Source organism: Phyllopteryx taeniolatus, chromosome 2 (assembly GCF_024500385.1).
Source record: "Phyllopteryx taeniolatus isolate TA_2022b chromosome 2, UOR_Ptae_1.2, whole genome shotgun sequence".
In the NCBI taxonomy this organism is placed as follows: domain Eukaryota; kingdom Metazoa; phylum Chordata; class Actinopteri; order Syngnathiformes; family Syngnathidae; genus Phyllopteryx; species Phyllopteryx taeniolatus.
In genome coordinates, this window is record NC_084503.1 from 39281820 (window position 1) to 39296269 (window position 14450).

A 14450-nucleotide genomic window follows, 5' to 3' on the forward strand; every position below is an offset into this window, starting at 1 on the left:
ATTTATCGGTACCCTGCGATTGACCGGCAACTAGTCCAGAGTGTACCCCGCCTCCCAAAGTCAGCTGGGCTCGGCTTCAGCTCATCAGTGTTGCCTCTGCCCAAATGTTTGCCATTTGAAAAAGCTAAATCACCATTCTTTTCATTGTCCTTTGAGGTAGTCATGACTGAGCGCTGTGATTTTGTACAAAAAAAAAGTATTATTATTTTATTTTTGCAGTCAGATTTGCACTGTAACAGCCACGAGGAACATGTTCATCTTTTCATGTGTCAAAACTTGGAATAAACACTAACGTAACGTAAATAACGTTAATGAAAACTCACCCCATAAGAATCTGAAAAGCAAAGTGTAGACGTCATTGCCTCAGATCAAATAAGAAGTCCGTTGTCTATTATGGAGTTGGTGTTTTATTTTTATTTTATTTTTTTGGTATCTTAATCTTTGAACTCTTATTAGTAAGTAAGTATTTTCTATAGCACTGTTCATAGATAATGTTCACAAAATGGTTTACAGGACAGGTGGAAATGCAAGTAGTAGGAGTGGAAAACCTAACACAACAAATGCATACAGTAAATCAGTGTTAAGAGGACAGGAGGAAAACAACAGTTGATAAAACTCCCACAGTGTAGAATACAAAGCAATAAGATAATTTGAACTATACAAAAGATGGCTTAAATATAAAATGTTAAGATGGGGGTCGACTGACTAGCACATCCGCCTCGGAGGTTGTGGGTTCAGGTCCATCCTCCAGCCTTCCTATGTGGAGTTTGCATGTTCTTCCTGTGCTTGTGTGGGTTTCCAGTTTCCTCCCACTCTCCAAAAACATGCATGGTAGGTTAATTCAAGATTCGAAATTGTCCGTGGGTGTGAATCTGAGCGTAAATCAGTGATTGTCTATACGTGTTATGTGATTGGCTGGCGACCATTTCAGGGAGTACCTGTAGCTGGGATAGACTCCAGCACACTCAAGAAAGACCCTAGTGAGGATACGTGGTACAGAGAATGGACCTTTTTGAAACAAATAATTTTTTGAAATAAAAAAAAAAAAAAAAAACCTCTTGCCATGAACTGGTGAGCCATGTAATAAAATAAGTAATTTTGTTTGTTTATTTATTTATTGTGCCTATGACATAACTGAGCTGCCTCAGACTCAGTCAATGACAGGAACTATGAATCATAGGGAAATAATTATGAGGCTGTCTGTAAATGTATTTTGCATAAATTGTATGTTTTAGCTGTAGTATGCACAAAATAGAGGTGTCCTATCGACAGTTTTTGGTCCACTTGAAATTTAGATCGGTCAGCCCTGCATGTGTAACTACTCAGAAAGTGATATATCGAAAAATAATTGTAGAGTAGTAAAAATGGAGCAAAAGAAGTGCTTTTTTTGTACTGTTAGTCACTCAGCTCACGTTGAAGCGCCAGAGCAGCAAGATGGTGCAATAGAAAGGCACCTCTCTTGCTACGAGTCCCACTTTTCATACTTTTGGCTGTCGTGACTCGTGGGACTTGACCGACCTCTCTTCTTCAAGCCAGATTGTTAGAGCCTGAAATACCACCTCTCCCAAAATTAGTTTCCTTTGTTTGACCAGAATATGAACAGACTACTTGTAAATTTTTTAATTAATTTTTTTTAGCAGGAATATGTTAACAAGACTATCAAAACCCTACCACAGCTGAGTGTCAATTACATTTGAAGATATGCATTAGACTTCCGGGACAATTTATGAGGTGAACTTTATGGGTGCTTTGCCCCAATCCGAATATATCCTTGCAATGTGTACATTAATAATGCTTTTAAGCTGAAAAAAGGTAAATGACTTGGCAAGTGCAACATTTTCTCACAGGTAATAAAAAGCAGAATTTCTTGCATGCAACCAAATACTGAATTTTTCACCTTTCCAAACTTCATTTCAATTAGATGTACATGTACATAGACTGCACAGACTTCCTTATACGACACCTGTTTTCAGAGCCGGTCCTAGCCAATATGCTGCCCTAGGTGAGATTTTATTTGGCAACCCCCCCCCCCCCCCCCCCCCCCTTAATTTGCGATTTACATAACGCTTACAAAAGAAATTGAATAACATTGTTTTTAACATTGTCTTTATAAAATAATGTCACCCAACTGAAAAAAATACAATTATTTTCATGGTTATAATTTCAAATATAAAAATAAAAAAACAAATAGATGCATGTTATAAATATCTATCCATCCATCCATCCATTGTCAACACCGCTTATCCTGGTTAGGGTCGCAGGGCGCTGGAGCCTAACCCAGCAGACTTCGGGCGAAAGGCCGACTACACCCTGAACTGGTCGCCAGTCAGTCACAGGGCACATATAGACACGGACAACCATTCGCACTCACATTCACACCGTCACTGAGTGGGAACTGATCCCACGCTGTCTGTACCAAAGTCAGGCGAGTGCACCACTACACCATCAGTGACTCATGTTATAAATATATATATTTTTAAAAATGTGTTTGTTCCTGATATGCATAGAAGTGTAGATTAGGGCAATGTCCACAAGTTACGATCTATAGATAAGGCACTTGCATGCCACACTTGTGGTCATTCTATTATAAAAAATAATTGTACCGGCATTACCAGATTACTAGCAACCTTTTATTGCTTAGTGACTGTTTTTCTCAATGTCTTAATGTCTCAAAAGTATTCTCTGTCAATTGACTGTCTGTTGTCGTACGAGAGCAGCTCCAACTACCGGAGACAAATTCATTGTGTGCTTTTGACATACTTGGCAAAATAAAGATGATTCTGAATCTGATTGTCACTCAGTAACTCATTACAAGGTCAACTTTTACAGTTGCACCCTTCACCAAATGTTTTTTGACCCTTAAAGCTTACCTTACCCAAGTGCATACAGACTTCTGACAGCTTGTAATACGTGCTAATTAATTAACTGGTAGCAAGTAGCAAATTAATTCAACGAACAAATAAACATAATAAAATGTTTCATTTCTGCATTTTAACCACTCATTATTCACATTTTTTTATAATAGAAAAATAAAAATAAAATTGTTTAGTTTTACAATTTAAAATATAATAATTTACATTTCCATGCGTTCCACTTTGCTTTATGACTATTGTAATATTTCAATTCAGGATTTTACTTTATTATAAATGAGTGAAATCACTAATTGGACGCAGGTTGAGTATCCGGGGGGAACTAAATCGAGCTCCACAAGCTATGAGATCATGACTCAGTAAATCCACCCCCTTCAAGTTCTCTCAGCTAGGAAAGCGAAGAGCATGAACTTCACCACAGCAAACCGCAGACGTTTGCTGCCAGCGATAGTACTAATCAGCTCGTTATCATGTTCTCCTCATCGAAATGGCTTCAGGCTGTCCTCTGCACTCCCGCCATGCACTGCTGTAGTTGCAAGGAGTTCTGGTGACGGCTCGTCATCTAACAGTGTCACGAAAAGAAGTGTCCATGGGGAAATCATGTCCTTCCTCCATTACTAGTTCAGTCTGACACCATAGCACAGGAATCGTAGGCCGGTGGAACGCAACTCTGCTCATTGTAATTCTGATAATCATGCTAATGATGGTATGAGAGAAATCAGAATTGAGGATGCAGTCATGGAACTCTCTCTGTGTTACTGGGAGACGACAGTGTCCTATATTGGTTTTCAATGAAAGATTTGATTTGGATGTATTGAAACCTCGACAAATGTGTATAAAAGGATAGGAAAGGAATGAGGTGGCTCAATTAATTGATAGATCAGTATGGATATGTAAGTACAGTCTAACTTTCCCTGTTTCTATAGTATTCCAAGACACTGAAAACATAACCATAAATACTGTATGTTAAGTCATTTTAAATTGGTGTTTACTAAGCACAAAGTTACAGCGGGCCAGGTGTGCAAAAAGCCTGAGCATATCGCAATGAACGTTCCTCAAGTAGTTACCAGTATGTTATTTTGTCGGATTTGTCTGCTTTTATTCCAGTCTGTCCACCCATCTTTAAAAACTACCCAGGAGATTTTGCACAGATTTAGCAGAGTGGTTTAAAACTGGCATGGGTATGGAAGAGACCATTCAGTCTGCTTAACATTATATTTATCCATAGTTTAAATGACTATAGAAGATCCTCAAAATTAGGGGTGCACTTGTAAAGACACATTTGCTATGATTGGATAAGATCCGGCACGGTGGCCGACTGGTTAGAGCGTCAGCCTCACAGTTCTGAGGTGCGGGGTTCAATCCCCGTCCCCGCCTGTGTGGAGTTTGCATGTTCTCCCCGTGCCTGCATGGGTTTTCTCCGGGTACTCCGGTTTCCTCCCACATCCCAAAAACATGCATGAATTGGAGACTCTAAATTGCCCGTAGGCATGACTGTGAGTGCGAATGGTTGTTTGTTCCTATGTGCCCTGCGATTGGCTGGCAACCAGTTCAGGGTGTACCCCGCCTCCTGCCCGATGACAGCTGGGATAGGCTCCAGCACGCCCGCGACCCTCGTGAGGAGAAGCGGCTCAGAAAATGGATGGATGGATGGATAAGATCCTGAAAAAATCTAAATACTCCAGGGAGAAGTATTCAGAAAGTGAACATGAATTCCCTTCTGTGCAGCATTTTAATTAATTAATTACTATGAGCTTTACTTTCTTCATATCTTGGGGGGTTCCAACATCAGTTTTCAGTAAGACATTCAGCAATGCCTATTCGTCATATTCAGTTCAAGTTGTTGTTATTCTATTATCTCTTACTGTATATACAGTATAATTATTTCCAAGCCATAGATTTGTTTTTCCTTTGGAGAGAAGATGCTCATCTTCTCCCGAGGCTCGCATTAATTTTCTCTGGGTTCTCTGGCTACCTCCCACATTTAAAATCCATGAGTGTTAGGTTAATTGAAGCCTCTAAATTGTCGTTCGCAGTGAATGTGTGTGTGAATGGTTGTTTGTCTATGTTTGTCTATATGTGTTCTTTGATTAGTTAGCAATCAGTCCAGGCTTACCCCAAACTTAGCTGGGATAGGCTCCAGGACACCTCCATTCATCCATTTTCTGAAATGCTTATCCTCACTAGGGCCACGGGTGTACTGGCAACTATCCTAGCTGACTTCAGTATACGCTGAATTGGTCGCCAGCCAGGCAATTGCAGGGAACATATAGACAAATGACCATTCACACCTACGGCCAATTTAGAGACATCATTTAACCTTACATGCATGTTTTTGGAATGTGGAAGGAAACTGGAGTACCCGAAGAAAACCAACGCTGGTATGCGGAGAACATGCAAACTCCACACAGAGGCCGGATTTAAACCCGGGACCTCAAACCAGTCGGCCACCTGTGACTCTACTGAGAAAAAAGTGGTTTAGAAAATAGATGGCTGAATGGACTGAGAAGATACTGTTTGCTTTGGTTGTTCTGAAATTGGAGCAGTGCAAAAACTGTTGAAAAAGGGCATGATTTATTAAGATCTCAAATAGTGCTAAATGCATATTTGCCCTAACAGGTGGTGCAAGCTTTTTGGTGGGCATGTTGCCTGTGATCTACTAAGATTGCAATCTTTTACTAGGATCCAATAGTGGGCACTAAATTGCATGTTCACTTACTGCAACAGATTGCTTGCACTGTTGGCAACAGGTCTAAAAGTGGAGAAGAGGGTTAAATGAGGGTTTATGCTTTAGGTAGTTTTGATGGCGTTCTTCCCCCCCATGCCTCTGAAATCATGAAAAATAAGGCCCACCCTTGAGCTCCAGGACTGTGTGGTTGGTCCGCTGAAGGTGCTGGAGACGAGCCCTTCATCTGTCAATCAAATACATTCATTAATAACTGGCTGAATAATGTGTGCCTCTGAGGTTATGCTTCATAAACAGTTATCTTTTCCATGTTTGTGTTTGTTGGCAGAGGTGGGTAGAGTAGCCAAATATTGTCCTGAAGTAAGAGTACTGTTACTTGAAAATATGACTCAAATAAAAGTAAAAAGTAGTCCTCCAAAAAATTCAAAGTACTCAATGAAAATAACTACTCAAGTACTGAGTAAATAATGAATAACTTTTTTAAATCAGAGCATTAATGTCAAATAAAAATAAAAAAGTGAATGTCCAAATTCTGATATTGCTGCATGTGTGTGAGCGAGATTAGCACATACACCAATATATGGCTGTTTTACAGTTATTTATGATAATAAAATAGGGCTAATGTGTTTTTTCAAGTTAGAAGTGGGCTGGAATATCCACGTTGGGGAAGACGTTGCCAAACAAATACAATGCATGAAAGCTGTTGTTTTTTGGTCATCTGAAATTTAAACACAGTTACGCGCCATTGCCTTCAATGGGAACGACAACCTTCCCAACATGGCCGCCTCATAGGCACGTCGAGTAGCTGGGTTGCCGTAACTCGTGTTCATGTCCCCACGAAGCCAAATAGAAGATGTTGTGTGCGGTCAAGTGACTGCCCTGTGTCGTTTTATTGGTGAATTATAGGCAAACGTCACTAGCGGTTACGTTGGATTGGAGCAAACCGCTCCCAATGCAGAAGTCGAAGACTAAACGGATAGGTCACAAATGAAATAATTAATAAGCAATAATTGATAAATAAAAGTAGCAAGCGCCATGTAGACCATTGTAATGGAGTAAAAGTACTGTATCCTCTTCACATAAATGCTTGAGTAAAAGAAGAATGTATGCTGCCTTAAAATTACTCTGACAAGCACAATTTATCCAAAATGCTACTTGAGTAAATTCAACGGTGTAAATGTAGCGCGTTCCCACCCACCTCTCTTACTACTAACACATGCAACAATTCGGAGGGAGGTGCTGATGTTTAAAACTACTTTGCCACGGTGGAGCGAGCTGTTTTGCTCCTTAGCTCGCTAGCTCATTAGCTTGCGGGCTAGCAAACGTAATAAACTAACTTTTCCATGTGTCTCATACAACAACTCAGAGCGAGGCGCTGACGTATTAAACGACCCCACCACAGTCGAGCAATCTCCTTAGCTTGCTTGCCTGCGGGCTAGCTCGTTAGCTTGTGGGTTAGCCAACGTAATAAACAGTTAACTTTAATTGTTTCTGTTGTGTCCTACACACTGCACATTGAGTATTGGAGCGCAGCCGACAACAGTCCACAAGTCCACTCGCGGGTACTGACACAGCCATCCAACTCGTCATCGGCTCTCACTGTGTGAGCCAGCTTACCACAACAATGACAATTTGTTGAGCTCAGAAAAAACTATCGTGTCCATTTTATTTATCGAACGATAAGTCAATGTAGCAATTATTGTGACAGGCCTAGTATACGTAAGCCATGTTTTGTGTAATTTACCTCGTCCAGAGTGCAGGGCAATTGGATGTACGTGCCTATTACAAATTTCCCTGATGCATGGAAATACAGAGTTGATAGTTTTGTCATAGGTGATATGGGATGACTCAGTCTTGACACTGGCTCCAAGTCAGCCCTTAGATCATTCAGAAGCTCCAAATTTACATTGCTGAATAGCAATGTAAATTTGTTTCTGTCTGAAGACAAACAGAAACTTTTGTTTCTGTTTGTCTTCAGTTTTCAAAAAACATTTATAAGAGCGGAAAAGGTCTTTACGCCGCCTCTCATCTTGCATGCGCTATGCTGGCACCACTTTGCGGGCTGGGTCGCACCTGTCTTTCAGATACGGTATTTAAAGACACAAACTTGGTGATCGCAATTCAGCTCAGGTTTGATTAATCACATTGTGCGTGCAAAATGTGTCTTTTTGCATATACTTCTCCCTGCAAAATGAGCTGCGGGTGCGCTTGAATGGTAGATCAGCCTCCACATCTGTTTGCAGTCAAGTTTGCACCCATTTGAAACTTTTATCAAATCAGACCCGTAGTGTTCCTAAATTGTCATCAAAGTCTGCAATTAAGCTACCATCAAGGATCTCCATGATTGATTTGTTGACGAGATGTGGGCAGACCTAGATGGTTGGTTGTCAAGAATTCCCCCAACATACTTGACTCTACACTGTGGCATTAGCAATGAGGGAAGGTAATTAGAGAAACAAAGAGAAAAAGAAAGATTTGAGCGTTGGGGTATACTGGTTTTGAGGATTATATTTGTAAACTGGCGGCATGGTGGACGACTGGTTAGCACATCAGCCTTACAGTTCTGAGGACCCTGGTTCAAATCCCGCTTTGCCTGTGTGGCATTGTCATGTTTTCCCCGTGCCTGCGTGGGCTTTCTCCGGGTACTCCAGTTACCTCCAAGATCCCAAAAACATGCATGGTAGGTTAATTGAAGACTCCAAATTCCCTGGAGGTGTGAATGGTTGTTTGTCGATATGTGCCCTGCACTTGGCTGACGACCAGTTCAGGGTGTATCCCGCCTTTCGCCTAAAGATAGCTAAGATACGTTCCCGTGACCCTCGTGAGGATAAGCGGTACGGAAAATGGATGGATATTTGTAAACCTTCCGTAAGTGAGCGCTGCCTGAAGTGGTTGCAGGCCTTTCGACCTCACTCAAATGTAGGATTTTTGTCCTTACAAATAGAGCTTTTTGAAAAGTCTGGTCGGTCTAAAGACTCTCCAGAACTCTGCCTTGGACGGGGAAAATCTTTTTTTTATATACAGTATATACCGTATGCAGCATTATTTTAAAAGTGTGACTTCTACACACATAGGTGATTAAAACAGATTCATTAATGTTGTTTCCCAGGCTCAACACTTGAGAACCACTGATTTTTAACATCATGTACATCAGCTAATATTGCTTGATAAGGGCTTCTGATTGTTTTTTTTTTTTCATATGAATAGTTTTTTTAAACGATGAATTTTTTTACTTGATTGATTTAAAAAAAAAATAATTAATAATGTTTTACACCAAAGCTTGAATTAAAATACTATGTTACGTGTGGACATTGCCTAGAAACAGATAGAGTAGAACAGAAGAGCATTCGTAAGTGGTCACAAAGCCTATCAGCATTTGGTTGACAACCATTTACCCTATGTATTACTTTTCATCTCATCCACATACAATTGATCAGGATACTCTACTGACGTCTTCCCTCTGTTACTCCCCTGCAGTGCCTTTCCGTGAGGCTCCAGCATATTCCAAACGGCGCCAAGGTCCATCATCTGGTAAGAACAGTGGAAACAGCCAATCCCCCGCGTCTTTATCAGCTCCACGGCTCCTGCTGCGCTCTAACAGTGACAACAACCTAACAGTGAGTCAGTACCAGCAGCACGGTTCACCGAGCAACTGGGCACCCCGTCTACAGCAACACCCAAACAGGGCCAACCAGCAGGGTCACTCGCAGCCTGGCTCCTCAGCATTACATCGCAGCCTGTCACCCCAGCTGCTTCAGCAGATGCCCAGCGGCAGCGCCAATGGCAATGTGGTGGTTCGGACCATGGGAAAGGGGGCAAGAAGCCGGTCACCCTCCCTCAGCCGGCTGGGGGAAGAGACCCGACTGGCTATACCCTCACAGCGCCAACCCAAGTGAGCATTTTCAACTCAGCAAATTAATGTTATTAGATCAACACCACTTCCCTCTTGCGCTTCATCTTCTTTTCACAAGACCCATTTAAATTAACCATGAATGTATTGATAAATATTTGTCAATATTTGCTGCTGTGACATACACCTCTGTGGTGAAATTAATCCTGATCTGGCACACGTCACCATTTTTCTCACTAAATATATTTCCAAAGGTGCTATTGACATGAACATTTCACCAGATGTTGGGAACAACCCAAATAACCCATACATACAAAGAAAGTAGAACAAATAAGGTCAGAAATTAATTTGGGTGTAATAATGTGAAATGACACAGGGGAACAAGTATTGAACACACCAACTGGTATTTATTTAATACTTTGTACAAAAGCCTTTGTTTGCAATGACAGCTTCAAGACACCTCCTGTATGGAGAAACTAGTCACATGCATTGCTCTGGTTTGATTTTGGCCCATTCCTCCACACAAGCAGTTGTCAAATCTTGAAGGTTCCGTGGGCTTCTTTTATGGACCTTGAGTTTTAGTTCTTTTCATAGATAGATTTTTGATTGGATTCAAGTCAGGTGATTGGCTGGGCCATTCAAGAATGTTTTTTTCTTTGAAACCAATTGAGAGTTTCCTTGGCAGAATGTGTCTCGGATCATTATCCTGCTGAAATGTCCACCCTCATTTTATGTTCATCATCCTCGTAGATGGCAGCAGATTTTTGTCAAGAACGTCTCAGTACATTTGCCCATTCATCCTTCCTTCAATCATGTGAAGTTTACCAGTACCATTTTCTGAAAAGCAGCCCCACACTATCATGTTCCCACCTCCAAACTTCACTGTTGGTATGGTGTTTTTAGGGTGATGTGCAGTGCCAGTTCTCCTCCAAACGTGGTGTGCATTATGGCATCCAAAGAGTTCCAGTTTGCTCCCATCAGACCAGACTATATTCTCCCAGTATTTAACTGTTTTTCCAAATGTTGTTCAGCAAACCTGAAACGAGCGTTCACCTGCTTTTTTTTTTAAAGCAATGGGGTCTTGCGTAATGAGCGTGCATACAGGCCATGGCGGCAGAATGCATTACTCACTGTTTTCTTTGTGACAACAGTACCTGCTAATTCCAGGTCTTTTTGAAGCTGAACAGCTGATTATTCTTTGCACTCCTCTGTCAGAAATCTTGTGAGGAGCACCTGATCGAGACAAATCCATGGTGGTATGATTGGCTTTCCACTTACGTATTATGGCCCCAACCATGCTCACTGGAGCGTTCAGAAGCTTAGATATGCGCCTGTACCTAATACCATAGTTAGTTTGTGATGGCCTTGAGACAGCTCTCTGCTCTTACCCATCATGAGATGTGTCTTTACTCACACCTTGGCAATGAGACCTTTTTGTCGGCCATCAATTAGGACTGAACCAGCTGATATTCATTTTCACTGACAAGGGGCTGCAATGCAGTTTGATTATGGATAGATCTTAGGTGTTGTCTTGGCTTTCCATGCTTTTTTTGCACCTCGCTTTCTTATTGTGTTCAATACATTTTCCCTGTATCATTTCACATTATTACACATAACTTAATTTCTGTTTTCGTTGTATGTATGGATTACTTGAGTTGTTCCCAACATCTGGTGAAATTTTCATGTCAATAGCACCTTTGGAAATGTATTTAGTGAGAACAATGGTGACGTGTTAAATACTTCTTTCAGCCACTTTATGATTGCAGTAGATGTGAGAGGTGTTTCTGTTATTTAGGTTACTTAGAGTAGTTTTGTTGTAGTTTCTGTAACTGTTTTTAGAAGTTGTTTAATGGGGGAGTTTGCCATTTTTTAGCCTGACTTCACTAAGCAACCCCCCCAACCAAGTCAGAATGTGCGAAAGTGGACGGCACTGCTCAGGTGGTAGAGGGGTCGTCTCTAGGGTTGGGCATTGTTTGAATTTGAGAGATTCCGGTCCCAATTCCGCTTCCTCATTTTGATTCTGGTTCCAAACAATTCTCGATTTCGATTCTTTTAGGGGCCTGTGTCCAAAAAGTTTGCATGGTTTTTATAAGGGCTGCCCACAGCATAGACTAAAATGAACATTAGATTCAGGGTCCTTTATAACCAGTATCAATATCAAACTTATGAACTAAAAGGCAATGTGTGTAACTAACCCATTCAACTTACTATTCATAATTGTTTCAGCTAAAAGTTAAATGTAGCATTGTTAAAATAATTGTTTGCTACTGTTTTATCACATGAAATGGTTCATCGGTGCAAATTGTAACTTGAATTTCTGTTTTAAGCATGTAGCTTTTTATTTTGAAGGGTACACAACAGCATGAAAGGTACCTTCACACGACACCGATGAAAATCAAAGTAAAACGAGTCCGCGTGAAAAAGAGTAATGAATGGAACCGTCCATCCATCCATCCATCCATTTTCTGAGCCGCTTCTCGTCACTAGGGTCGCGGGCGTGCTGGAGCCTATCCCAGCTATCATCGGGCAGGAAGCGGGGTACACCCTGAACTGGTTGTTAGCCAATCGCAGGGCACATACAAACATACAACCATTTGCACTCACAGTCACACCTACGGGCAATTTAGAGTCTCCAATTAATGCATGTATTTTTTGGGATGTGGGAGGAAACCGGAGTGCCCGGAGAAAACCCACGCAGGCAAGGGGAGAACATGCAAACTCCACACAGGCGGGCCGGGGATTGAACCCCGGTCCTCAGAACTGTGAGGCTGACGCTCTAACCAGTCGGTCACCGTGCCGCCATGAATGGAACCAAATACTGTAAAACGTTGATTCCTTTACCTGTACCCACCGATGAGGTACAAGGTTTGTGATACTGTGAGACAACGTTTATGTGAATTTTGTCCCAAGCTTGTAATGCGACTGTTTGTATTACATTTTTTTGTCTGTCATCAGCTCTTACATTGGTTTTAAAACTAAAATAAATGCTGAAAACCAACAGGGCAAGAGTGCAACTCACCGTTTAACTTGTTAGCTGCCTCAATGTTGGCATAGACGTGCTCTATTGTTTCTCACTCACTCAATTGACTTCACTGAAGTTCCGCGCTGTGTTGGCTGAGTCTCGGAGCGGGAGGGAGCAAGTCAGACTTCTACACATTGGGAAAGCCTCCTTTGCACAATATACTTAGGCGACTAGTCATTTATTTTAACAAAATTAAGAAACAGCTATAACCTCCACCATGATGACAAACATTTCATAAACATTTTTAATAACATGTATGTTGTAATATTTAACATACAAATAACATTTTAACATATGAAATGGTCAGAATCATAAAAGTAATAAATTGAATAACTGAGATGTGAGAAGTGAAATCCAACTGTATCCCTGTAGCACGTCAGAGCTCGTTTGCATACAGCATGAGTACCGTACGATCTGTGTGTGTGTATGTGTGTGTGTGTGTGTGTGTGTGCGCGTGTGCGTACATGCGCCACCTCCACCTGATTTGTTTGTGTCTGTTCACAATCTGTGGCATGAGCGAGAGCATGTGATCGGCGGAGGATTAAAGTGTGACGGGTGTTTATCTTGGAGCGATGTAACTGTCAATCCCGATTAAGACACATGCTCACTGCCCCCCTCCTCTGCCTCCTCCTCCTCCTCCTTGGCAGATGGACTCATTTGGAAGCACTGTGCAGAACCAACACTACCCACTCTCTGTACAAGTCATAGAAGGGAGGGAGATAAACTGTGTATTATGGAGAAGTTGTGAAAGTAAAGCAGTCATATAAAGTATGGGGTGTAGGCTTTTGCTGATGGCAGAATAAAAAAAACAAAAAATCGCATTCACAGTCATGGTGAAGGGGACTGAAAGAAGGGGCGGAGAAATGGAGGAGGATGGTTGTCTCACAAAACATCACTATGATGTCGTTTGACATGCTTCACCAAAACCTTTGGGGGTGTCAACAGAAAGTGATGTGGTTGTTGACAGAGGGGCTGCATGTCTCAACAACAATTCAGATCCAATCAAGCTTTACTTCACATCTGCATTTTTTTTTTCACTCTCTCGATCTTCTGGTGGAATTCATTCATTCAATCACCTTGGCTTTATTGGACAACCACGTGGTGACCTTGATTTTAATCCCAGGACCTTGCCTACAATAAATGAAATATAACTCTACTTTGGACCATTAATTTAATAAAAGACCAGTTTCTATCTAATGGTTGTCCTCATGAGGGTCACAGGTGAGCTTATGCTGATCCCAGCTGACTTTGAGGGAAAGGTGGGGTAAACCCTAGATCGGTCACCAGCCATTTGCAGCACAAATACTGTATATACAAACAATTCACGCTCGTATTCACACCTAAGGACAATTTAGTCTTCAAGTAACCTTACTTGATTTATTGTGCCTACGACATAATTGAGCTGGAATGTGGGAGGAAGACACAAGCACGGGCAGCACATGCATACTCCACAAAGGAAACCAAGAGCCGATATTCAAACCCCTTTTTGGTGCATTCATGTTAAGAATTGTAATATTACTGTAGTTGATCATGAGTGAAATGTGTACCTGTGTATATCACACAACGCAGCCTCCTTGGGAAAGTCTTTCACTATGTACAGGATCTCCTGTGATATTGAAAGACAGGCACGGCAAGTAATGCGGTCACTGTATCAGACTCTCATGGTGAAGAATTTACTGGTCAGTGTACGTTCCCGTCCTCACCCAAAGCCACAAGCTTTGGGAAGTGAAACTAAAGGACAAGGTTGCAGATATAAGTAGCCAAAAAGTTTTCCCGTCACAGGTGTCTGGGCTCATATTTGTAAAATGCTCTCTTCAGATAGGCACCTTCCCTGCGTCCTTCAAATCAGCATTGGTGAGGCCCTTTCTGAAGCAGAGCAATTTAAATTTTCATAATTTTAACAACTACCAACCTGTATCTAACTTACCATTTTTTTAAGCAAAATTTTAGAAAAACTAGTTTTTATTCAACTCACTGACTTTTCAGCAAATGTAAACATTTTTTTAAAGTATCTGTCTAGTT

The 14450-nt window shown here is 41.3% G+C and overlaps 1 protein-coding gene across 1 annotated transcript in view; it reads left to right on the forward strand.

Annotated features, from left to right (window-relative positions):
- Positions 1–14450, forward strand: part of LOC133474453 (SH3 and multiple ankyrin repeat domains protein 2-like) — a 282765-nt gene that overhangs the window by 143766 nt on the left and 124549 nt on the right. The window contains exons 10-11 of the mRNA XM_061766190.1: positions 9034–9087; positions 9175–9448. Of these exons, the coding sequence (XP_061622174.1) occupies positions 9034–9087; positions 9175–9448 (328 nt within the window). The remainder of the gene's footprint in view (positions 1–9033; positions 9088–9174; positions 9449–14450) is intronic.